Below are 26,121 nucleotides of genomic sequence, written 5' to 3'. Positions count from 1 at the left end.
TTGGGTTCACAGAATGGGCGTTCCCTTTTATTAGATACCGTAGGTATGCTTTCTAGTAATTTCATATCCGTATACTTTTTTGCCAAAGTTGACGCTTTTTAATTAAAATCGACTGTGTATTGAATTGTAATTACTTCGTCGGAACCACTATCTATTAAATGGTACATGTGCGATCTTTTTGTAACAAAACGAACAGTAATTATTTTAAACGTCTCTATTGTTTCTCTACTCTTTAGGGTTCCATACGTAAGGGTCGATATTTGAATAAAATACATATTTTGCTTGTTGAAGGAAAGTCTGAAAGGTCTGAATGGTCTAGACAAACTTCATACGTTTACCTTATTGAAAAAAAGCATAAGTATTCTTTCATCTTTCTTTCTTTCATTGGTCTCGATTCGGGCTGTCTAAGCTAAGTTCGAAAATGCTTGATTAGGATGTGAACAGCAGCACAAGCACAATCGTTAAGACAAAGTTTTCTCTTAGATTTCGTATCGCCAAAGTGACAATAATCCGCGTGAATGTATTGCCGCAATGATTGTGCTGATCCTCAAAATGACATATTTTGTTACAAAATGACTTCTCATGCGCCATTTTAACTTTATGTGTCGATATTGTCATGTCAAAAGCACGATTTGTAAACCTTATTTTAAAGGTGAACATGAGGTGAAACCTGAACCGTACTTTTGACATGACAGTTTATCAATAGAGTTAAAATGGCACGATTTGTTACACTAAAGGCCATTGCCCACGGCGACTTATTGTACCTAGATACAGCTTTGCAAGTATTTTGAAGGCGCGGCAGTATCGATACATTTTGTCAGTGGTCGATTTACATTTTTACACAGATCAGCGACACATCGCTACTGTATCGTCCTTTTTGCGGCTGTACGCAACTTTTTTCTGCAAAAAAATCTCCGTGGGCGATGTAAGCTCAAATATACATATAACGCCCACTTGGACTTTGCTCAGTCTTTGCTTAAAAAACGTCATATTTCAACGATTCAAAGTGCATATTATAGATCTCTGCCGTAGAATCAAAGATATTAAAGTTAAACTACTTTATGAAGCCCGTCACACTGCGAAACGTGACAGAAGCAACGTGACTCCAACCACTGAATTATATTTTGTACTACCTACCCATATATTTCTTCAAAGACTTCAACGCGCGTTACGCAGTGTAAACGTTTTTACCCGACTACGCCAAAGCCAGACGGAAGGGTTATGGTTTTAGCAGTCTATGTAGGTTTGTATTTATGTATGTTCCACCGTAGCGTCTAAGCTACTGAACCGATTTTGATGAATGAGGTGTCAATTGATTTGTTATTACAGTCCGGGTAACAAAATTAATGTGGCGGATGTTGCATCCAAAAATTGGGGTCTCAATTTTTTTTTAAATATTGGATCGAGTGCGGTGTCAAATGAAAGACGAGACAGTTTTAAGTTCATAAATATACTACAACATTAAAATATACCAAGCGACAGAAAAACAATTTTGCTATAATATTTCGCACCGGAAGACACATCGTTGGAAGACCCCCCACTAGGTGGACGGACAACATCAGACGAGTCGCAGGGAGCCGCTGGATCCAGGCGGCGCAAGACCGTGGCGTGTGGAAGTCCCTACAAGAGACCTATGCCCAGCAGTGGACGTCTATTGGTTGATGATGATGATGATTTTAGAGTTTATTAAGACGATCGTAGGCGGGTTTGAGTTTCGAACTTTATTATAAAACTCTTTTTTTACTAGAAGCCGCATTAAACATATTGCCAGTGTATTAATCAGCTTTCCCAATACATTAAATAAATTTAATTTTGTCTAACCGTCGCGTGTCATAGGACATAAAGAGTTCAAACGATGCTACGTTAGCTGGCTTAATAACATTATTATTACCAATTAAACGGTAAACTACAAACTAGTCAGTTTTAAAATTATGAAGAACTATTACAATAACCAAGTATACGAGTTAAGTTTCCGTTTACCTAACTAATAAATTAATACTTTATTTTTAGGGTTCCGTACGTCAAATGAAAAACGGAACCCTTATAGGATCACTTTGTTGTCTGTCTGTCTGTCTGTCGGTCTGTCAAGAAACCTACAGGGTACTTCCCGTTGACCTAGAATCATGTTTGGCAGGTAGGTAGGTCTTATAGCAGATATTCGAGGAAAAATCTGAAAACCGTGAATTTGTGGTTAAAATAAATAAATATAATTAATTTGTGGTCATGAACTATTAATAAGCATTTTCAATTTTCCAAGTGAGATAACTATATCAAGTGGGGTATCATATGAAAGGTCTTCACCTGTGCATTCTAAAACAGATTTTTATTTATTTTTATGCATCATAGTTTTTGAATTATCGTGCTAAATGTCGAAAAAAATACGACTGTAGTACGGAACGCTCGTTGCGCGAGCCTGACTCGCACTTGGCCGGCTTTTTTTTGAATAGGTACACGGCAAGTACCTATTCTTTTTTAAGACTGATACTTATTTTACGGGGCTTTTATAGGCGGACATATTATATGTCAGCCCCATCGTTTCACACTAAATTAAAATCTTAATATATGGCGCGACAGGTCGAGACGGCAATCGGGGTGGGGACGCCCCGCGCTAACCCGGTACGGGCAAGCGCGGGTGAAGTGCGGGTGTCAAGTTAGCTCTTAACTGGAATTTATCTGGTGGTAAGTGATGCAGTCTAAGATGGAATCGGGCTAACCTGGAAGGGGCCTAGAAGAGGGGCGGGGGAACCTGTTATGGCAGTTTTTATTAAGCCTCTTTGGTTCCTACACGGCATCGTACCGGAACGCTAAATCGCTTGGCGGCACGGCCTTGCCGGTAGGGTGGTAACCCACCTTCCACCAGACCATACCAGAAATTTAGAAATTATAAAATTCCAAACCCCTGCCAGGAATCGAACCCGGGACCTCCCACAAATAAGACAATAGTGCTTACCACTGCGCCAGGGAGGTCGTCAAACCTATTGGCACCGATGCCGTTGTCTTTCTCTAAACTAAATTTAGAGTATCTGCAGCATGCTTTTCTTTTTAACAATGCTAAAAAGGGACAGAACATGAACTGTACTAAAAACTCTAAATTTTAGCGCACGCTACAAATTTAAACAGTAGGCTCGCGACTGTGCGCTAAAATCACGGGTTTTACCATCTAAAAATTAAATTTAAAACCGTCAAACTGCGTCTGTCCTTTTCATATTACATTAGTAAGAACAGGATGTGAATACTTTAAAATTAGGTTGTGCTCAGAATCAGTATCATTGTTTGTCGTGTATTGTTTGTATTCTCAATGTGAGTGTGTCACGTTCCAGGTTGGCGGCAGCGCAGGAGGCGGCGGGCGCGCAGGCTCGCGCGGCGCCAGCTGATACCATGGGCGGCGCGCACCAGCCCGCTACTCCGGGGCCCACCTCGCTCTTTATATTAACCGACGAAAACCCTATTCGGAGGTAAACACTACTGTACGCTAATTATAAGTACTTACGTCTCACCAACGTTTTTTTTTACACTTTTTTTTACACTTTATTGCACACAACACAAAGTAAACATTGAAAAAAACACAATACAGGATCTTAATCTAATAGCTGTAGCATGCAAAGGCGGCCTTATCGCTAAAGCGATCTCTTCCAGGCAACCTTTGACGAAAGGAATCACGAAAGCACGGGTTGGTGCGGCAGCCGAAAATGGCCCTAGGTATATTATATTATTATAAATTAGACTACATACACAGTACATTGCTAGGATTCGAGAGTCGGAACACAATAACGTCAAAGTAAAATGGGCCTAGATAGCCTTGAATTGAAGTCAAAAATTCAATGCCACTGATTTTAATTTTGCGACGTTTCCGCTTGGAGCGCTGGCTGTAGATGAGAAGACAAACTTGAGCTTTAAAACAAGGCCAGTTAAGATCCATTTTACTATAACACTGAAGTGTTCCGACACTCGAATACTATCAACGTTGCTGAGACATAAAATCTCGTACTAAGCATACTGATCTATAACTATCCATACCACCATTACTCGTTTACCTCATTACTATGAGGCGTACAGAACGCGGCAGAAAGTAATATACATCTTTTATAATGACATTTCTGCTTTGTAGAGCGTTGTCTCTGTCACTCATACCTATATGACGTTCTGTCGGTATCAACCTAAGATGAATCATTGGCCCTACCGCGGTTGTTTGACAGCTACAATGTCACGATCGCAAACATCTCTGATTGGTTAATGCTTGCTCACTATTGGCCACAATGCATTGTTGCAACAAGAATCGCACAAATTCAGCCAATCAGAACAATTGAGATTGTAATAATGATTGATGCAGGTTTTAGACAATCGCCCTGCAGGTCGTTGAGACCGACAAAACGTCATATACACTGTCATATGTTTCTGTAGACAACGCTCTACAAATCTGCTATCTCCTTCTAAGTTCGATGTAGGCACATTACTTTCTGCCGCGTACTATAGCCATTGAAGATATACTAATGGTATTTTTTAAATAAATAAAAATAGCAAGCATACAAGCAGGCAGGTAGGTTTGAACTCTCAGATAGATATTACTCGTACAATCTGAGAAAAGACTCTCCATATTTGCTCTATGTATCAACAGTCAAAAGTACGGTTTCGAGTCCTTTCTCAGATTGTACGCGTTATATGTAGGTTTCTTTACGAAATTTTTCTTCATCGTTAAAGCAAGTGATATTTAACTAATTAGCTTAAAGAGCCTCAATAGCTCAACCGGTAAAGGAGTGGACTGAAAACCGAAAGGTCGACGGTTCAGACCCCGCCCGTTGCACTATTGTCGTACCTACTCCTAGCACAAGCTTGACGCTTAGATGGAGAGGAAAGGGGAATATTAGTCATTTAACATGGCTAATATACTTTAAAAAAAGTTATCAAACCTTAACTTAACTTAATTATGAGCGTTTTAAGGAATTAAATCCATACTAATATTATAAATGCGAAAGTGTGTCTGTCTGTCTGTCTGTCTGCTAGCTTTTCACGGCTCAACCGTTCAACCGATTTTGACGAAATTTGGTACAGAGGTAGCTTGCAACCCGGGGAAGGACATAGGCTACTTTTTATCCCGGAAAATTTAAGAGTTTCCACAGGATTTTTAAAAACCTAAATCCACGCGTACGAAGTCGCGGGCATCAGCTAGTAACGAATAAAGAAAAAAAAAATTAATTTCTTAAAACGCACATAATTAAGTCCGACCAGTCAACCTGTTAATGAAGACTATAAGGTTAGGGACTATGGAGAATTAAGTATTATGAGAATTAGATCGGCTATAGTTACCTACTTTGTGTTATGCTGCCATATTCACAGGTATAAAAATACTTATAAAATATAAATTATAAATAAATATAAGTATTTTTATATATATCTTATATATTTTAGACAAAATTAAATTTATATATAATAGTCTTTTATTTTAATACTTTCTCTTAACGCTTTTCTAGTCGTCATGGCTAACAATACCAATTACCATTGTGTACGTACTTGGTTTGTGAAAACACATCATTAAGAAGGAAGCTCCAACGAATGTCTAATACATATTTAACAAGCACCTTGTTCTTCCCATGCATTTTGAAAACAGAGTTAGATAATGTTCGCTCTTTGTGGGCATGTTGCGCGACGCGGAACGTTGTTTACCTAAATATTCATAGCAAGGTCAATTCAGTATGTGAAGCATCAATTTGAATGCTAAATTGCTAATTTAAACACCGTTTTATTGAGCAAGATTAATGCACGTGTATAGATACAGATCTGGAGAGTGACACAGGCTACTTTTTATCCCGGAAGATCAGAGTTTCACGGGATTTTTTAAAAACCAAATTCCTCGCGAACGAAGTCGCGGGCATCAGCTAGTTAGGCTATAAATTTAGTAGGTAAACCTATTGGTTTATGTGTGGAGTTATTACTCCACACACTCAGATTACGTATTACTTCCCTGAATAGCTCAGCAATGATGTGATAATAGATGCATCTGAGCTCTCTGTCTGAGAGGGGGGACCTATAATTCGAACGATAACGACCTACTTCTCATTAACGGGGAAGAAATCACCTTAACACCTTCGCAAAACCTATAAACAACGCTATTACCCTTGCATCCTGTGCTCTTGTTTATATAAGCTGGCTCTGTAATACATATTAACACATGTCATAAAGGTTATAGATTGAGTAGCTTTGTCCACGTTGATTCAAATGTAATCTTCTAGTATCACATTGGTACTGATTCTGAGCACACCTAAATTTTAGAGTATTCACATACTCTTCTTACTAATGTAATATAAAAAGGACAGACATAGTTTGACAGATTTAAATTAAATTTAGAGCCGTCAAACCGCGTGACTTTAGCTGCCAGTCGTGAGCCTACTGTTTGTAGTGTGCACTAAAATTTAGAATCTTCAAATGTAAAATTCATGTTCCGTCCCGTTTTAGCAATATTAAAAGGAAAAAGATGCAGATACTCTAAATTTAGTTTAGAGAAAGATAACAGAATCGGATATTGAGTTTCTCCAGAATAAGTCTTTGTTAAAGTACCCAATGTCCATCTTCACTCTTCAGGATCACAAATCGTAATTCTAGCAACTTGGGAACCCAACGTCTATCGATTTTTCGAACTATGTGCCCTGCCCATTGCCACTTCAGCTTCGCAACCCGTTGAGCTATGTCGGTTACTCTGGCTCTCTCCTTCAGATCTCCTCATTTCTGATTATCATCATCATCAGCCTGTGGACGTCCACTGTTGGACATAGGCCTTCCCTAAAGAGCGCCACCACACCCGGTCCTCAGCCTTCCTCATCCAGCCACTTCCCGCCAGCCTATTTCTGATTATAGAGCCATTAATAAGTTTACCTACTTTCAGCATCACTTGACGTTGGTTCCTAATAGTTTATGCAGTGGTAAAAACCCGGCCAAGTGCGAATCAGGCTCGCGCAATGAGGGTTCCGAACTACAGTCGTATTTTTTCGTCATTTTGCAGGATAATTCAAAAACTATGATACATAAAAATAAATAAAACTCTGTTTTAGAATGCACAGGTGAAGACCTTTTATATGATACCCCACTTGATATAGTTATCTTACTTAGAAAATTGTAAATACTAATTATTATTAGTTTTATGACTACAATTTTTCTTTGTGTGATGTAACCACAAAATTCACGGTTTTCCAGATTTTTCCCCAAATGTCAGCTATAAGATCTACCTACCTGCCAAATTTCATGATTCTAGGTGTACAGTCAACAGGAAGTACCCTGTAGGTTTCTTGACATACCGACAGACAGACAGACAACAAAGTGATCCTACAAGGGTTCCGTTTTCCTTTTGAGGTACGGAACCCTAAAAAGATCGTGTGATGGAAATGCGATAATGGTTGCATGTACTCAGTATGTGACAGACGGTTCCGTAATGTGTTCCGTAATTATCTTGTCATTAACACGAACAATTACAGCCTTTATAGGATTAAGGTCATGCCTATTCTGTCTCTAGAGTCTAGAATTCATAAAATCTGTTGGGCTATCTATAGCATTAGTATAATTGTTGAAGATAGAAAATTAATTTAAAAAGTTTGAAGGAGCGCTACATGTAGGTATATAATGGCTTGTTGAAAGACAGTACATGTTTGAAGATTTTGTTAACTATTAAAACACAATAGTTTATCAACTTAGGAGGTAAAGTTTTTAATTATTGTTTAAAGCCACCGTACCTTTGTAGATTACTAGCTTATGCTCGCGACTTCATCCGCGTGGACTACGCAAATTTCAAACCTCTGTTTTACCCCGTTAGGGGTTGAATTTTCAAAAATCCTTTCTTAACGGATGTCTACGCTATAATAGCTATCTGCATACCTATATTCAGCTCTATCAGTCCAGTAGTTTGAGCTGTGCGTTGAAAGATCAGTCAGTCACCTTTTCCTTTTATATATTTAGATGTTTTCAACGGCCAGAGAATCGCGGCGATAGTCTCGCCGTGCCACTAAATTTGATACAACTCTTATAGTCTACAGACCAATCTACACAGGACGACTCTATCGCCGACGATAGTAGGTCGGACTCGTTGCGATTCCCTCGCACGTGGAGTTGGCACCTAAGTGAACTTTTGTTCTTTTTGAGAAAAATAAACTCTTTAAATCAAAACCCAATAAATTTATTAAAGAAACGATTTCTTTGATTTCCAGGTATACAAAGTTCATTATCGAGTGGCCACCCTTCGAGTACGCGGTGCTGCTTACCATCATCGCCAACTGCGTGGTGCTGGCGCTGGAAGAGCATCTGCCAAACGGCGATAAGACCATCTTAGCACAGAATCTGGTAAGCACTAAGCAGCCCACTATTTCTATATACATACATGGCCGACATCCAATCAATAGATAGAGCCTCAATAGCTCAACGGGTAAAGGAGTGGACTGAAAACCGAAAGGTCGGCGGTTCAAGCCCTGCCCGTTGCACTATTGTCGTACCTTCGTTGTCTGTCGTATGTCGCGTCTGTCAAGAAACCTATAAAGTACTTCCCGTTGACCCAGAATCATGAGATGTGGCAAGACGTAAAGGGAACAATCCGAAAACCGTAAATTTGTGGTTACATCATTAAAAAAAAATTAAAATGTGTTCATGAACTCATGATGATTATTAGTTTTCAACTGTCACAGTAAGATTAATATACCAAGATAACCCATCTTATTAAAGTTCTTTATATGTATTCTAAAAAATATTTTGATTTATTTTTATGCATAATAATTTTTGATTTATCGCGCAAAATGTCGAAAATATACGACTGTAGTACGGAATCCTCGGTGCGCGAGTCTGATTCGCACTTTGCCGGTTTTTTAGTGTCCACAAATAAAAAAACTTCACTAAGGACCAAGAATATCGTTTATCTAATGTTGTTTTTTTATTTGTTACAGGAAAAGACCGAGGCGTACTTTTTAGGAATATTTTGTGTAGAAGCCTCGTTAAAAATTTTAGCCTTAGGTTTTGTTTTACACAGGGGTTCTTATCTTAGAAACATTTGGAACATTATGGATTTTTTCGTTGTAGTAACTGGGTAAGTAAACCAATCTTATTTGAATCAAATAATATATTTAATTATTAAAAACTTTTGGCAACAACAATATAATTAGAATCTATCGACACATTGGATTTAATTAAAAAGCTATTGGAATGCATGAATATCAAAAACGGAATTAATTTTTTTTTTTAAATTTAAAAATTTAACTGAGTTGTTAGGCATTTTGATAGTATGATAGGTCAGAAAGGGTTTCTTACTGAATTGTTCGATGACAAAAACTAGGTCGATGACGATATTCGCCGAATACAACGTGGACGTTGACCTGCGGATGCTGCGCTCGTTCAGAGTGCTCCGCCCGCTCAAGCTCGTCTCGCGGATACCAAGTAATTCACAGTAATTGGCGAAAAGTTCAATAAACCTTATTATATAGAACATTCTGGCTAGATGTGGTCGATGGAACTTTTTTGACGTAGATAACACAGCGCTAGTTTGGAAATAGAATTTTTACATTCTTTAGTGAGAGAACGTAGCATCGATTTCTTGCCATTATGAGAATCGTTATAGCTGAGTGGTTTTCGATTTTTTGTGATTTATTGTCGATGCTAAATGTACTTTGGATTTCGATTACGTGTTGCATAATAGATAACATTTGTTACATTGTGTATTGTGTTCTTTTTCAAATAAAATTCTAACGTAAGAATTTAGCTAAACACGATTATTTAGGTGTGAATAAATATGTCATAGTTTAAATTTTGTAAAGTTTAACATGTGATTAGTTTAATTACCAACGTAACTAGAGAGAAGACTTAGATTGTAGTTTATAAGCTAGTGACTCTTGTTGCTAAAGATAGGAATATGGTTTTGAAAATAAAAACATTTAGTAATTTTTTGTAGATGTGATTCCTTTCACGAGCATATTCCTTAGTAGTAATTTTATTGTTAAGTTAGTTGCTAGTTCAAGCTATAGTATCGAGTGATATGTGTTCGGCAGTATCATCACGCAGCTGCCAATCGCGCCCGCAGACGTCGACTTCAGGACCTTGCGTGCCATTAGGGTGCTGAGGCCCCTTAAATTAGTATCGGGCGTTCCTAGTGAGTTCTAGAACTTCCTTAGTTTAGCATTCGTAGTTTCACTATTATAACTGTTGCATAAATTGTAAACATATCGCTCTTAATCAATCATGCCATTATGAGTGGATTTCTAACTTTAATCAATCATACGCTATTATGAGTGGATATCTAACTTTTGCGATGTAGTTACCTATTTTTAAATTTAAAAAGTAAATTGTACGCGTTCAAATTATGCGACAGCACAATCACATGTTTTTGTGCACGATCACCGTAATCTTTCCATTTGCAGGCTTTTTAATGTTATACTTACTGTAACGTTTATTTTTCAGTCATTACTATTTTCTATTTTATAATTACTTAGTTGTCGTATCTTTGCTTAAACATCAACTTTATTGTTAAGTATTATAAGTATTATGATTATTTCAAAATTGATCATCTTTCGTAAATGTACTATTATAGCAAATTGGCTTAAATTTAATTACGTCACTGACACTAATGTTTGATTTTTAACTGAATTTCTAAAATATTTATCATCCTTGTAATAATTATTTACATGAGTCTTGAAAACGCGTTTCATCAACAAAATGAAATACTGAATGATTCTATGGAACATATGATATATAAAAATTCTGCATACAGGTTTGCAAGTTGTATTGAAGTCGATCATCAAGGCGATGGCTCCGTTGCTGCAGATTGGCCTTTTGGTGCTTTTCGCAATCGTCATATTTGCTATCATTGGCCTCGAGTTTTATTCTGGGGCGCTACATAAGACTTGTTATAACTTAGAAGATATTAGTAAGTATTTATTTATTTATTTTACACTTTATTGCACACAACACAACGTAAACATTGAAAAAACACAATACAGGATCTTAATCTAATAGCTGTAGCATGCAAAGGCGGCTTTATCGCTAAAGCGATCTCTTCCAGGCTTTTTTTTCTTCTTACAGATTTTAAGTATCTGAAGATTCGGGGAATAATTAGGAACGTAATAATATTTTTTATTTTATTGAACCACCACCAATAAAGTTACAATTTTTGTATTTACATGTGAATAAAATTAGTAATTCATTTGAAAAATCTATTTCACAGTAATCATTATATTTTCCAGATGAAATAGTGAATGATGGCGAAGCTCCAACACCGTGTAACGCCGATAATGAAACGCTAGCACCACACGGGGCGTATGTTTGTGCGTATGATAAGAGCACTTGCCTGGAAAAGTGGGAGGGGCCGAACAAGGGCATCACCTCGTTCGACAATATCGGCTTCGCTATGCTCACCGTCTTCCAGTGTATCACAATGGAGGGCTGGACCGCCATCCTCTATTGGGTAAGACTATTTAACGTTCTTCAGACTGTCCAATTTACCTACTATTAGAATCTACGTGGAATAGTTTTGTTCTAGTCATAACCAGCACATCTTTGATTTTGACGGTTAAAGACCTAAATCCCAACCCATTCAATTAGAATACAAATCCTAGGGAATAGGGATAAGTGGCTACGCCAGCTGTTGAGCTGATTGATTCTTTCAAATATTTATGGATACAAAATTCTACAAAATTAGCAAAAGTTGCGTCCAAATTCAAAGTTAACCAATACAACTCGTCATACTTTTTAAGTTATTTCCATCGCATTCTTAATGAACTATTTTTCAGCTGATCATTGGTTTCTTTTGATTTATTTCATTCATTATTTAAAAAAAAAGACTAACATTTCATGCAATAAAGTAAACTCACGTAAATAGTTATAGGCCGTAAAAAATTACTTCTCTTGCGCCATTTTAATTCTATGGGTCAACTGTCATGTCAAATGTATGGTTCACCTTTAAAATAAGGACTATTGTTCGTTCATCGTAACTTGACGCGTAAGAATATGTTGGCACAATAATAAGCCCTAATTTCTAAGGAATAAAGCAAACAAAGCAACAATGGTGCCAATTCTCACCCGTCAAATTACGATGAACGGACTATAAAACGGACTTGAAGTTTGACTCAAAAAGTTAAAATGGCGCGTGAGGAGTTAAATTTTACGCGTTAGTAGACTTTCCTATTGATAGGTTTATTGGTTAATGTTTGTAGTATAAAAGTGTTATTACTTTTCTGTTTAAATGTTTATTGTTTCAGACGAATGACGCGTTAGGTAGTACATTTAATTGGATCTACTTTGTGCCTCTTATAGTATTGGGTTCGTTCTTTATGCTCAACTTAGTTCTCGGTGTCCTTAGCGGGTGAGTGTTCAAAACAATATTATAATACTTAACTATCATCTGCTTCATTTTTAGGGTTCCGTACCTCAAAAGGAAAAAGGAACTCTTATAGGATCACTTCATTGTCTGTCTTTCTGTCTGCCGTGTCTATCAATTCAAGGGAATCAAAACCTTCAAAAAAAGGGAATCAAATAGGGTACTTCGCCTTGACCTAGAATCATGAAAGGTACCAATCGTCAGTGAAGTTCTAACAGTGCGTAAGTCAAAAAGTCTACAGGAGAGTAATAAAACTGTATAAAATATTCGTTAGCAACCCTTGATGTATAATATTTTGAAATATATTGTAAAATGCAGTTATTGACGAAATACAACACTGATTGGTCGAATGAAAGCGGGTAAACTACCCTCATCGAATGGCAATAAAATGTTAAAACCCGCCGAAACTGACTTACGCACTGTTAACTTCACTGATGTAATGTCTTATAGCACAAGTAAAGGAAAAATCCGAAAACAATGAATTTGTGGTTACATCACTCAAAAAAAATTTGATTTCACGACCAAGTTTACTAAATCACATCATAGACGTCGTCTATGCGTTATTAACTTGCAGTGTTGTACAGCTGCTGGAGCGATACACTTTTATTATACTAGAGATTTCTTCCCTACCCTTCTCACTCTGAGAGGAGACCCGTGCTCTGTAGTGAGCCGACGATGGGTTGATCATGATGATGATGAGAGATTTCTTGTACAATGGTACGGAACTCTTGACCGGTTTTTTTATGTTTCTATTTATTTATTTCTGTTGTTTAAATATGCATGTATACAGAGAGTTTTCTAATGAGAGAGGTCGAGTAGAGCGTAGAGCTCAATTCCAAAAAGAAAGGGCGAGGCAAATGTTTAACTCAGACTTCACGGGCTATATTGGCTGGATCACCGAAGCAGGTGTGATGATATTCTTAAGTAAAGCTAGGGATGAAATTTTGTAGCTGTGTTAATAGGTTGTATTGTATTGTTTTTTTACGTTTGATTTAACTTTAAACTGATCATTTGAATTTGGCAAATAGAGTGCTATTTCAGTAGTATCTGCAGTAATTTTAGGTAAACCCGGCTATATTGCTCATCTTAAAATTTCACCAAAGAAACTGTACAATATTAATATCGACGAATAATATTGTCAATATTAATTTGACGACCTCCCTCACGCAGCGGTAAGCGTGTTAGTGGGAGGTGACGGGTTCGATTCCTGGCAGGGATTTCGAATTTTATAATTTCTAAAATTTCTGGTCTGGTCTGGTGGGAGGCTTCGGCCATGGGCAGTTACCACCCTATCGGCAAAGTCGTGCAGCCAAGCGATTAAGCGTTTCGGTACGATGCCGTGTAGAAACCAAAGGGGCATGGGTTTATTAAAAACTGCCATACCCCTTCTTCTTCTTCTTTCTTCTTTGGGGCTATACAGGTCCTTACTATCCCTGAATCACTGCGACCGTCTCCGATCTATTGTGTTTGCCTCCACTTCACATTTCCTTGTCAAATCCAGTGGCCGCCAGATACAGCAGCACCTTCTTGACTGGAATTGAAGTAACATCCTCCGGATAAATGATGTGTCTCCCTAGGTGGACGCTACGTTTGTGCATCAGAGCAGGGCAGAAGCAGATAATGTGCATCGGAGTCTCGGGAGACTCGTGGCACAGCCTGCAGATGTCCGAGCCCTGGAGCTTAAGGTTATACATGTGCCTTTTCAGGCCACAGTGACCCGTTAAAGCTCGCACCAGGATGCACATGTTACTTCTGTTAAGCGACAGCACCTCAATTGCTACCTTCTTGCTGAAGGATTTAACCAGCGCTTTCGAGTGGTTTAACCCTGGCAAGTTTCTCCAGCGGTTGAGTGTGTCATAGTAGCAATAGGTTAGGAGGGTGAGTTGAACCAGGCTTTTAGGTATACCGCAGACAGGCTCTGGGCCTATCTGACGTGCCTTTGCGCCTGATTTTGCCAGAATGTCCGCATTTTCGTTGCCTACTATTCCGGCGTGCCCTGGCACCCATCTTAGAACCACCCTGTTGTGTTGGGCCAGGGTGTTTAAGTTTACTCTGCAGTTTTCAACCAGTCTCGAGTTAACAACCTCTGAAGACAGAGCTGAAAGAGCTGCTTGGCTATCCGAATGAATGTAAATCGTTTTATTGACGTGGTTGTGTTGCAGGATGGTTTCCACACATATTATTATGGCGTATACCTCCGCCTGGAAAATAGATGTATAGGCCCCCAGGTTACGGTACAGTTTGATCCTGGGTTTCTCTCCATAGATTCCACATCCTACGTCTTTGCCTGACTTTGAGCCATCGGTGAACCATTTTTAACAGCCCGGTGGCCATGTGATTTTGTTGTTTGTCCAATCCTCCCTATCTGGTATTTCCACAGAAAAGGATCTCTGGAAGTTGTATTTTGGGATCATCGTGTCTGACGGCATTCCCAAAACTGGAATCTCGAGTACTGAGTTCTGCAAGTCCCTCAGTGTTTTAGATAGCCAATTCACCTTTCCTTGGCTAATCAGCCTATACATGCCCATTCTCGCCTCCTTCATCAAATACAGGAAGAGAGGAGGTAAGTTGAGAAGAGCTTCTAAGGCTGCCCCCGGAGAGGTGCTCATAGCTCCAGTGATAAGTAGGCAAGCAGTTCTTTGGATACTGCCAAGTTTATACTGGGTTGTAACCTGCGTCAATTTGCTACACCAAACCACGGAGGCGTACGATATCATCGGCCTCACAATGGCTGTATAGAGCAAGAAGGTCACTTTTGGTTTAAGTCCCCATCTTGCTCCCGCAAATCGACTACATATGCCTAAAGCCGATTTAGCCTTTTTGAGCACTCCATCGACATGCGAATTCCAGGTCAATTTCTGGTCTAAAGTGATGCCCAGATATTTGACCTCGCATGAGAATGGTATGCTCCTATTGTTCAGCTTCGGCGACTCGAGTTTATCAAGGTTACGCCTTCTAGTGAATGGTACTATCACTGTCTTCTCCGCGTTGACAGCTAGTTGGTTTTCTCTGCACCATTTTTCAATGGTGTTAAGTGCTCCCTGCATGAGATACGAGATCGTGCTCTGGCAGCTCCCACGTACCATTACCACCAGGTCATCAGCATATCCCTGCGTGTCGATACGGAGTTCAGCCATCTCATACAGTAGTTTGTCTACAGCAAGAGTCCACAGCAGGGGCGATAAGACGCCTCCTTGCGGGCATCCTCTTGTTGTGAGCACTTCAATCGAGATGTTATTTAGCTCAAATTTGGCTATGCGATTCGAGAGCATTGCCTCCACCCATCTGGTGGTGGTCGTATCGGCCAGTTTATCGGCCAGCCCATCCACCAGTGTGCGGGTTGGAGTGTTGTCAAATGCCCCCTCGATGTCTAGAAACGCCGCGAGGGCGATTTCTTTGTCCTCCAGAGCCTTTTCAACCTTGTCGACAAGGTTCAGCAGGGCCGTTTCCGTAGATCGTCCCCTGCAGTAGGCATGCTGGGTGTAGTGTATAGGCTTCTCAATGAGAAGCGTATCCCTTATGTACCTGTCAAGCACCTTCTCCATCGTTTTCAGTAGGAACGAGGAGAGGCTAATGGGTCTGAAGGACTTTGGTAACCCATAGTCCTTCTTCCCTGCTTTAGGTATAAAAATGACCTTCACTGTGGTCCAAGCCTCTGGTATGTAACCCCAGGCATAACTCGCCCTAAAAATCTTTACCAGGATTGGGATCAATAGTTCCACGCCTCTCTGCAATAGCAGGGGCGTAATGCCATCGATCCCGCTCGATTTGTTAGCGCTGAAAGAATTGATGGCCCACCTCACGGCCCCGGGTCTAAAGACAATGGCAGCTCTCCTCCAGTCCTCTGAGCGGGGCCGGTGTGGAGCGCGCGCCAGAGTGCGACTAGCGTTCAAGTGCAATACCCCTTCCAGGTTAGCCCGCTTTCATCTTAGACTGCATCATCACTTACCTACCACCAGGTGAGATTGCAGTCAAGGGCTAACTTGTATCTGAATTTTAAAACAAATCTGCTTTATATTCGTATGAAAATGATATAATTATATCACATGCACAATTTTCCCGTATTGGATTTAACAAAGTTACTATAAGCTAGTTATCATTAATTCATTGCTAGATTGTATCACACCGAATCATATTTCCAGTGAATTCGCTAAAGAAAGAGAGAAAGTAGAAAATAGACAAGAATTTCTTAAATTAAGAAGACAACAATTACTAGAGAGAGAACTCAACGGTTATGTTGAGTGGATATGTAAAGCAGGTAAGCTTAGAGATAGCTATTATATCAATAATGTGAAAAAAACCACTACAATTGACATAAATAATATTTTCAGAGGAAGTAATATTAGCAGAAGAAAGGACGACTGAAGAAGAGAGAATGCACATAATAGAAGGTAAAACTAGAAATACAATAGTAGCTTAATTAAATAAGGTTTCACACACACTTATAGCTGTACTATATTTTCATACGAACAATTAAATTGAACTAGACGATACGCGTGACTTAACGTAAATTTTATTTTTCTAAAATTTATTGGAAATTCTTTGATTTTCGAATAAATAAGCCTATGTCCGTCTTCGGAACGCTAGCTATCTCTGTACCAAAATTTCGACAAAATCGGGTAAGAGGATGGGCCGTGATAAGGTATCTTACACACAGACACACTTTTGCAACTAAATGCATGATTTTTTGGATTAAGAAATGTTGTGATGTTCTAGCTCGAAGAAGAGCAGCAGCTAAAAAGAAATTAAAAAATATGGGAAAAAGTAAAAGTACAGATACTGAAGAGGAAGAACAGGATGAAGACTGTGGGGACGACGGTCAGTAAAACACTATTAAATGAAATGTTTTTGTGACACGTAGTTAAACATTTTCATTAGTTTTTTTTTTCCAACTTTATCCAATTTCCTTTCTTTTTCATTAAGTCTACCATTATAACTGATCGTTTTGTTAAGTCTCATTTTAGTGCCTTTTATTTTATGGTTACGATTTTTGATTTTATACGTTACATTAACATATTTTAATATTTAAAGTGTTCATGTTAGTCGGCTAGTTACTATACGACTCTAAATAACTGTTTTATGTACATAACATTTATGTTCTCAAACAGCTCTACTAAAACTATTACTATAATGAATGTTGCATGTAGTCGTCTTTCAAAACTTAATTCTTGAACTCATTCATTTCCATACGTATTCGTACTCTATTTGTGTGTTGGTTGTTTACAGTTACAAAGAAAAAGCAAGGTATGGGATCAAGCGTGACGCTGGTAGAATATTCCTTTTCATCTTCTTAGTAGTCGATCTAGTTTAGATATAGATTTAGGAATAGCGTACCCTGATCCCTTATAAATAACAACCATGCGATCCCAATTTTAAGTTATGTTTTTAGACTTTTCAGTTTAGAGTTTAAAGACTTAATCAATAATAGAATACGTACCTCACTCTCATCCGAATCCTTGAGCTTGATATTCATTATTTTAAAATAGGAAAGTTACCATATAACGTAACGCCAACTTATAATATTTTAAACTAGAAATGCCACCGGTCCCAATGGATATTCTTGAGATTTATTTGCAACAAATATCGGGTAACGACTCGTGATAGAATTTCAATCCGTACAAATCCAATTACTGTCAGCTCCAAGTTGTTAATATGTTACTCAGACTATGTGATATGAATTTATTACCAAGCACTAGAAATTTGCTGCAAATATTCATTATAATCTACAGAACTAACTCTATTTTTAAGTTAGTAATTTCAATTATATCAGAATAATCGAAAATGTATTGGTCTTTAACAAAAATTTACACACGATAAAGTTCTAAATAAATGTAGGATAGATACCTACATTTTTTTTGGTACCTACTAATAAATAAAGAACAGAATTTCCAAATAATAATAAATGTATGTATGTACATAAGGATTAAAGACCATTCAGATATTTTATTAGAATGCCTCAATTCCTGATAGGATAATGTATTCAACACATTTTGAACACTTCAGGTTTTTTGAAAAGCAAAGCGCGTTCGGCCGGTAAATGCGCGGACTTCTGGAGAGCGGAAAAGAGGTTTCGATTTTGGATAAGACATACGGTCAAAACGCAATGGTTTTATTGGTTCGTCATCGTACTGGTGCTTTTCAATACAATATGCGTAGCCGTCGAGCACTATAGACAACCTAAGTGGCTTACTTCATTTTTATGTAAGTAAAACGTAGATGATCCGTAAATCATTTTTAATGTTAAAATATTATCACAAGTACGTATTTATGATTATAATATCAAACCATACTCAATTCAGGATATCTTTAAAAATGTAGTTTGTTCGATATTTTTTTTAGAATTATGAAATACGTATTTAACAATATTGTAACTCTTGTTATTATGTTTCAGACTATGCCGAATTTGTGTTCTTGGGGTTATTCATGATGGAAATGTGGGTGAAAATGTATGCCCTCGGGCCGCGAATTTACTTTGAGTCCTCATTCAATCGCTTCGACTGTGTAGTCATATCTGGTTCCATTTTCGAAGTGGTGTGGTCCGAAGTAAAAGGCGGCTCTTTCGGCCTCTCAGTCCTTAGGGCTTTGAGATTGCTGAGGATATTTAAGGTAATACTGGACTATAAGTTCTTTATAATGTTTTTATAGACATTATTAACGGTTGTTTAAATGTAGTGAATATTATATTATCTCGAGCGAACACAATGAATGCCGGTGCAGAGATAAATCCGAACAGGATTTTAATGCACCAGAATAGACTTTGTAATGTAGTATTTGAAATGTATGTTTGTTTTAAATAAATAAATAAACATAATATACATAACTAAACACACATTGCAGTTTATAATTCTGAAAACATATATTTTATTATTAGCAATGTCTGCATTTTAATCATTTAGGTACTTTATATTTTCATGCAAAGCTCCTTGTCAAATAATATATTTACATATGTATCATTTTCAGGTCACAAAATATTGGGTGTCGCTACGTAATCTTGTGATATCTCTTCTAAACTCAATGAGATCTATTATCTCGTTGCTGTTCCTTCTGTTCTTGTTCATACTGATCTTTGCTCTGCTGGGTATGCAGTTATTCGGTGGTCAATTCAACTTTGAAGATGGCACACCACCCACAAATTTCAACACTTTTCCGATCGCGTTGCTTACTGTCTTCCAGGTAATAATATTTTTCAAATTGATCCTAACCTTGCACAAAAACATATTGGAATTTTTTGATATTTTATCCTAAAACCAGAATGTTTTTGCGCAAAACATGTATTCTGTATCAAGGAAGAATTTGATCGGTTCCATAATGTAATTTACATTTCAGATTTTAACAGGCGAAGATTGGAATGAAGTGATGTATGATGGGATCCAATCTCAGGGTGGTATTCAAAGGGGGATGATTTACTCGCTGTACTTTGTCATTCTTGTATTATTTGGTAACTACACCCTGCTGAATGTGTTTCTTGCCATCGCCGTCGACAACTTGGCCAATGCACAGGTATGGATATTCACATGGTTGTTTTTAAGTGTACCTTTCTTTAGTCAATATATTATATCAATTAGGTTATAAAATATACGACATTACTGTTAAATATTTATGTTTGACTAAAGAAAGGTTTTTGGTGTCTAAACAATTCATTGTGAATTATAATTTATTTTGTGTGTCAACGTTGGAGCTCTATTGTAAAGACGCCGCTTTTCGTGTAAATGTTGGCATTTTTTATTTACAGGAGTTAACCCAAGCTGAAGAAGAACAAGAAGAGGAAGATAAGGAGAAGCAGGTAACAACTAAGCCTTTTAATGTTTTAATACTGTCTTGTTTAGAATGTCTCATGGCTTCTATAAAGGATCCTTTTGCAAGTAGGCTTTTCTTTAATAATGAAAAAGACTTTGTTAGACTAAAAGTTAACTAGTAAAAATGGAACGGGATAGATATTTTATCTCCTATACTTCATAGAAAATATCAAACAGTAATTTAATTGGCAATTATTATAAATAAATACTCGCAATCATTAACAATTGGCATTAAAATTTGTCAGTGCATCAAAACAAATTTTGATGATGCACATCTAGTTGATCGTTATAGTTATGTACATTGTTTAATTAAACATTAATAAAATTACATCGACCGAAATACAAATTGATTACATTGGATTTGTATTCCGGCGGATTAGGAATTAGAGAAAGAGTTGGATGCTTTACACGCGGTGGATGGAACCCCCACTAACATAAGTCAGTCACCAGCAAGTAGGAAGGTAAAGCAGCAGAAGTGGCGCTGAGCTGTGCTTACACGTCGGTGGTTGTGATGACTTACAATATTGTTGACATACAACTGAGGTTTATTCCATAATATTTCCTGTACTTTCGATTTTATGGGAAGTCTTGCTGGAGCAAGATTACCAAATTTATCAATAAAAATAATAGTTAAAGGCTGTACAAAATTTAAAAGATAAATCTAAATGACTGTTTGCTCCGTTTTTTATTTCTGATGTTGGAGCTGCAAAATTACTATGCAGATTTTAAAAAATTCAATGAAAATTGTATCTAGTCAACAATATTACAAGTTATATCCTCAGTGGATCAATGTTGCTTATGTGGGCCAAGTGTTAATATTACGTATTTTATAAAATTTCAATTTTTATTGTAGAAACTGTGGCAAAATTTATTATAAATACAAATTTTTTTCGTCATCGTTTTGATTTCCCGGCACATGTTATCGACCAGGCTACATTTTGATATAATTTTATCATTTTGCTTTTTTAATGAAATAGATTCTTAAGATAATTATTTATACGTTCTAATTATTATAATTGGTTACAAAATTGTGTAGCAGCGCATGTTCGATAAGCAACTTAGAAAAAAATGTGAATTCTATATATTAGAATAATTAACAGAAGAATTCAAGTAAATATTATAGCAACTATCTCAGAAAATTATCCTAATAATGGGGCCGATTCTCTAGTACACAATCTCTAAACTAAACTAAATTAATAGGTCTAAATCTAGTGCTCTTCTTTTCCGTAAGCAACATTATGAAAGGGATAGCAATAGATTTAGACGTGATATTTTAGTTTAGTTTAGAGATTGTGTACAAAGGAATTAGCCACATTGTGGCTAATTCCGTTGTACGGAAACGGTTGCTTGCGGAAAAGGAAAGCACTAGATTTAGACCTGTTAATTTAGTTTAGTTTAGAGATTGTGTACTAGAGAATCGGCCCCATTATATATTTTTATTAAAAAGAAATATGGCTAGCTTATAGGTATGTATTTCAAAAAAATCGTTATGTTTTAGAATAAAAAAGAAAAGGACGAGAAAAAAGAAGAAGAAGAGATACCAGATGGACCAAAACCAATGCTGCCATATTCGTCCATGTTTGTTTTGTCACCAACAAATCCGTAAGTTGAAAAACAAATACACTTAACATTTAATTTTTCACGATTTAGACGAATGATGCAATTTGGACTTGTATCAATGTGAAAACAAATTATGCACAAATATTGTATAATGTTATGAAAAATAAATGAAAGATTTTTTTTTGTTTTAGCATAAGAAGAGGCGCACACTGGATTGTAAATTTAAGATATTTTGATTTTTTTATTATGGTAGTTATTTGTATGAGTTCTGTGGCATTAGCAGCCGAAGACCCCGTAGTCGAAGAGAGTACAAGGTAAAATATTTTCGTTTATTTCTTTTTAATATCTCTTTCCATCAAATTCGACCGCATTGAGTAATATTATGTCAACAATCTTCTGCGGTTGTATCTTGAAATTATTTATTTAAAATTACAATGGAACGATTTAATGCTTTCAAAAATTAAATAGTTTATAATAAGCTTTAGCGTTCATTTAATCTACTGTTTTGTCTAAATTATAAACATTAACTGATATTATTTTGTTTATAGAAATAAAGTGTTGAACTATTTCGACTACGCGTTTACGGGGGTCTTCACTGTGGAGATGCTGTTGAAGATTGTGGATCTCGGCATCTTGTTTCATCCGGGCGCGTACTTACGCGACCTATGGAACATTATGGATGCTGCGGTCGTTATATGCGCCCTTGTCAGCTTCGGTTTTGAGATCGGGTGCGTGAAATGTTACTTCTTTTTCTATTTTATATTCTTTATTTACATAAATTTAACATCTTCTTCGATCTTTTGAATCGTCTGATAAATTGAAATTTTGCCTATGTTTCCCAACATCAGTTTTTTGTTGTTTTATAAATCCTTATCAAGCCCCATTTTTATCGCAGAATTGTAGTACACAGTGTGAAATAAGCAATTCCTAAATAATATAATTATATACAAATGTTTCGTTAAAATTATAGTTATACAACAAGTTAAGTTTTTACATTATAACATGGATATTTCTTGTTCCAGAGGTGTGAAAAAAGGGGCGGGGCAAAATTTGTCCACAATAAAATCGTTAAGAGTGTTAAGAGTGCTCAGACCTTTAAAAACTATTAAACGTGTTCCAAAGTTAAAAGCAGTGTTTGACTGTGTGGTGAACTCTTTGAAAAATGTCATTAACATTCTCATAGTGTATATATTGTTTCAATTCATATTTGCTGTAATTGCGGTTCAACTTTTTAATGGTAAATTTTTTCACTGCAACGATATCAGTAAGAATACTTTAGAAGACTGCCAGTGAGTATTACTTTATTTTTTCTCTCTTCTAAAGTAAAAGCTCTTGACATATAAACTTTTACATTGCAAATGCATAATATGTATCCATTCATAAAAATGACTACTAATACTTTTAGCTTAGCGCGTTATTTGTTCGATTATGTCTTCGTATAAAATCTGATTAACGTCAAAAATAACGATATTTATTTAAATCTAAGAGTAGGTGTAACTAGGACTTTTATTTGTACAGAGGATCGTATTTTGTCTACGAGCCAAGCAGTTTGCTGCCGCGAGTAGAAAAGCGGCTGTGGAGAACACAATCGTTCCACTACGACAACGTTGCGTCCGCGATGCTGACGCTCTTCGCGGTGCAGACGGGGGAAGGTTGGCCACAGTAAGTAGAATTATTATCACGATGAATTAGGGAGCTTGCTAACAAAACAGTGTAATAATCACACTTCTGATCAAAATACTTTTTTCCTTAATCCGGATGTAGTTAACCAAACTGAATACAAATCTTAACTCATTTCCAAGAGAAATACCTGGACCTGTGTTGAAATTGAGTTCAAAGTTCACAATTACAGTAAAGCTTTAACAGTTTTTGCTCCTCCTGTAAAATTTTATTTTGTGCAACTACACCGTTTTTTTCGCTAGCTCTTCAACTGATTTCAGTATCGAATATCAGCTTATATTCCACAGTAAACTCATACACGCTACTTTGCACGTAGAGATTTTGTTAAAAGTGCTTTGTAACAAAATACTGATGATGAACCCTTATTATTATTCAGCTATTCTGTCTATTTTTATTAAAAATAGATTAAACAATGTTTAAATCTTCGTTTATTTTTCCAGAGTATTACAAAACTCAATGGCTGCCACGTACGAAGACAGGGGACCTATACAAAACTTTCGAATAGAAATGTCCATATTTTATATAGTTTACTTTGTAGTGTTTCCGTTCTTCTTTGTTAATATATTCGTAGCTTTGATTATTATTACATTTCAAGAGCAGGGTGAAGCTGAGTTACAAAATGGTGAAATTGATAAGAATCAGGTAAGTTTGACAAATTTGGAGCATGGTAATCTCAGATATAGAAAAATGACATATTAATTTCATCAATTTATTTTCAGAAATCGTGTATAGACTTCACGATAGAAGCCCGACCTCTAGAGAGGTATATGCCAAGTAAAAGAGGGAGTCTTAAGTACAAAGTTTGGAGGATAGTAGTCTCTACGCCTTTTGAGTATTTCATCATGGCATTAATTGTGCTGAATACATTACTGCTCATGATGAAGGTATGTATCTAAACATGGTGTACTTTAGTTTAGTATTACATTCATAACAATAACCAAACTTTAATTGAGTAAAAATCAAAACACTTGATAGTATCAACTTCAACCTAAAGAACACAACAAATGAAGCACCAAAGATGTGAAATGTAGAAAACGATCACTTATAAAAGTAGAAAAGACAGTTCAAGTAATCACGAGGCACTTAAGAAAAAATAGTGTAGTCGCCATTACCCCCGATGTTCACGACAGCCTGCACAGAACCCAGTTAAAGATGTTTCGTCATACTTCTGTATTGTTAAGATGTTTTATTTTTCTGTTAGTAAATAACGACTAAATCCAAAGAATTGTGAATATCCTGATAATGCAAGTACGTGTACTCAATACATACTAATTGGCTTTATTTAGTACTGCCAAAATTGTCCATGCATACTCACACATACACAACACAAAATTTTATACTCTTCGGCGTCAGTGTACACAGCAATGGAATGCGCCGTTATTGATCCAGAGCCTATATCATCAAGTGTATCGTCGAAATTTTTCGTTGTTTATTCCAGTGTTTTTGTTGTGTAATCCTTTGTCCCTGCTTGCTATTCATTGATATTTATGTATAAGTGTTTATGCACGTTAAGCCTATCCTTTCCTGCACCATTTCGGCACAAAAACTAACACAGTTTATTTGATTATCCGTGCTTGTGAATGCACAAAATCTCTGGAATCAGGTCAGGCATGAAGCCATTCATGTTGTTCGTGTTGCATGATTCTTATATAAAGCCCAATTCATAATTGTTTTTGTGTGAAAAAATCTGCATGATTGGTAGAAGGGCCTTCTACCAAGCCAGTGGCTTCAGGCTGCTTCATGTACGTCTGTGTATACTAAATTATGATTCTAAATTAAATTAAGCACACCTTCCGTTGGTCTAAACTCTAAATTAAATAAAAATATAACTAACATATCAAAATTCAAAATTAGAACCGAATCCTTTATATTATTATCTTTTGAATATACGTTAATTACGTCTTAACTCTTTTGTTTTTAATTCATCATCTCCTCCTATAGTAGTTAGAGATTGAGCATTTCATTTCACGATATTGGTAACCATTTATTTATTTTATTCTTCTCATATAACAAATACCTTTATAGTTTTTATAGTAACTGAATCTATACTTTTAACTACATCATAACTAACGCATTCCTTACATTTACTTTCTACTATATATTTTCTTAGTTAAAAATACTGTATCAAATAACAAATAAATATTTTCATTGCCATGGGTTTATCCGACACGTCATCACATAATGGCAGTACTATAACCAAAATGACGTCTACGCGGATATCCTCAAGTATTCGAATATGGGGTTTACTGGAATGTTTTCCGTGGAAACAGTGTTGAAAATCATCGCTTATGGTGTCAAAGTAAGTACACAAGTTACACAGTTGAAACTGACACTTAATGAGGTTTATCGATCAAAGAAAGACGAAATGGAAATTACAAATGTACTCTTTCTGCTAATAACATACCTTTTTGTATATTTTCATGACTGTATGGGATAATTGTTAGCCAAGTAAATATTAACCCTTTCCATGTATTCCCTACTGGTTTCTCTCTAAAGTAATATGCTGCAAAGTTAACTATTTATTTGCAGTTCAGTGTTAAGCATGGCCTATTTTTCTTGCATGTGGCGTATATGCATAAAATACTGTTTCTATTGCTCCTAAACTATGTGTGGTTTTAATAAATGCTTGTTCAGTTTAAATAACAGCAGCGCGCGTTGGTTAAGGTAAGATTATTAGGTAATTGAGCATCTTAGGCGCTTTGCGGTGACATGCTCGGCAGCCGGATCTATGAGGTCAGTACGAATATTTAT

At 36.7% G+C, this 26,121-nt stretch overlaps 1 protein-coding gene across 1 annotated transcript in view; it reads left to right on the top strand.

Annotated features, from left to right (window-relative positions):
* cac (calcium voltage-gated channel subunit cacophony) overlaps positions 1–26,121 on the top strand; it is a 51,736-nt gene that overhangs the window by 6,236 nt on the left and 19,379 nt on the right. Inside the window, 23 exon segments of the mRNA XM_069498087.1 lie at positions 3,321–3,455; positions 8,190–8,322; positions 8,916–9,055; positions 10,011–10,111; positions 10,730–10,885; positions 11,202–11,422; positions 12,216–12,319; positions 13,125–13,240; positions 16,666–16,725; positions 17,051–17,152; positions 18,338–18,535; positions 18,726–18,940; positions 19,295–19,507; positions 19,661–19,834; positions 20,067–20,117; positions 21,629–21,732; positions 21,882–22,004; positions 22,239–22,418; positions 22,713–22,979; positions 23,209–23,352; positions 23,811–24,012; positions 24,090–24,254; positions 25,559–25,669. Of these exon segments, the coding sequence (XP_069354188.1) occupies positions 3,321–3,455; positions 8,190–8,322; positions 8,916–9,055; positions 10,011–10,111; positions 10,730–10,885; positions 11,202–11,422; positions 12,216–12,319; positions 13,125–13,240; positions 16,666–16,725; positions 17,051–17,152; positions 18,338–18,535; positions 18,726–18,940; positions 19,295–19,507; positions 19,661–19,834; positions 20,067–20,117; positions 21,629–21,732; positions 21,882–22,004; positions 22,239–22,418; positions 22,713–22,979; positions 23,209–23,352; positions 23,811–24,012; positions 24,090–24,254; positions 25,559–25,669 (3,415 nt within the window).

The sequence above is a fragment of the Maniola hyperantus genome, chromosome 4, assembly GCF_902806685.2.
Source record: "Maniola hyperantus chromosome 4, iAphHyp1.2, whole genome shotgun sequence".
NCBI lineage: Eukaryota > Metazoa > Arthropoda > Insecta > Lepidoptera > Nymphalidae > Maniola > Maniola hyperantus.
Note: the sequence above shows the minus strand (reverse complement) of the source record. Positions and strands in the feature narration are given on the sequence as shown.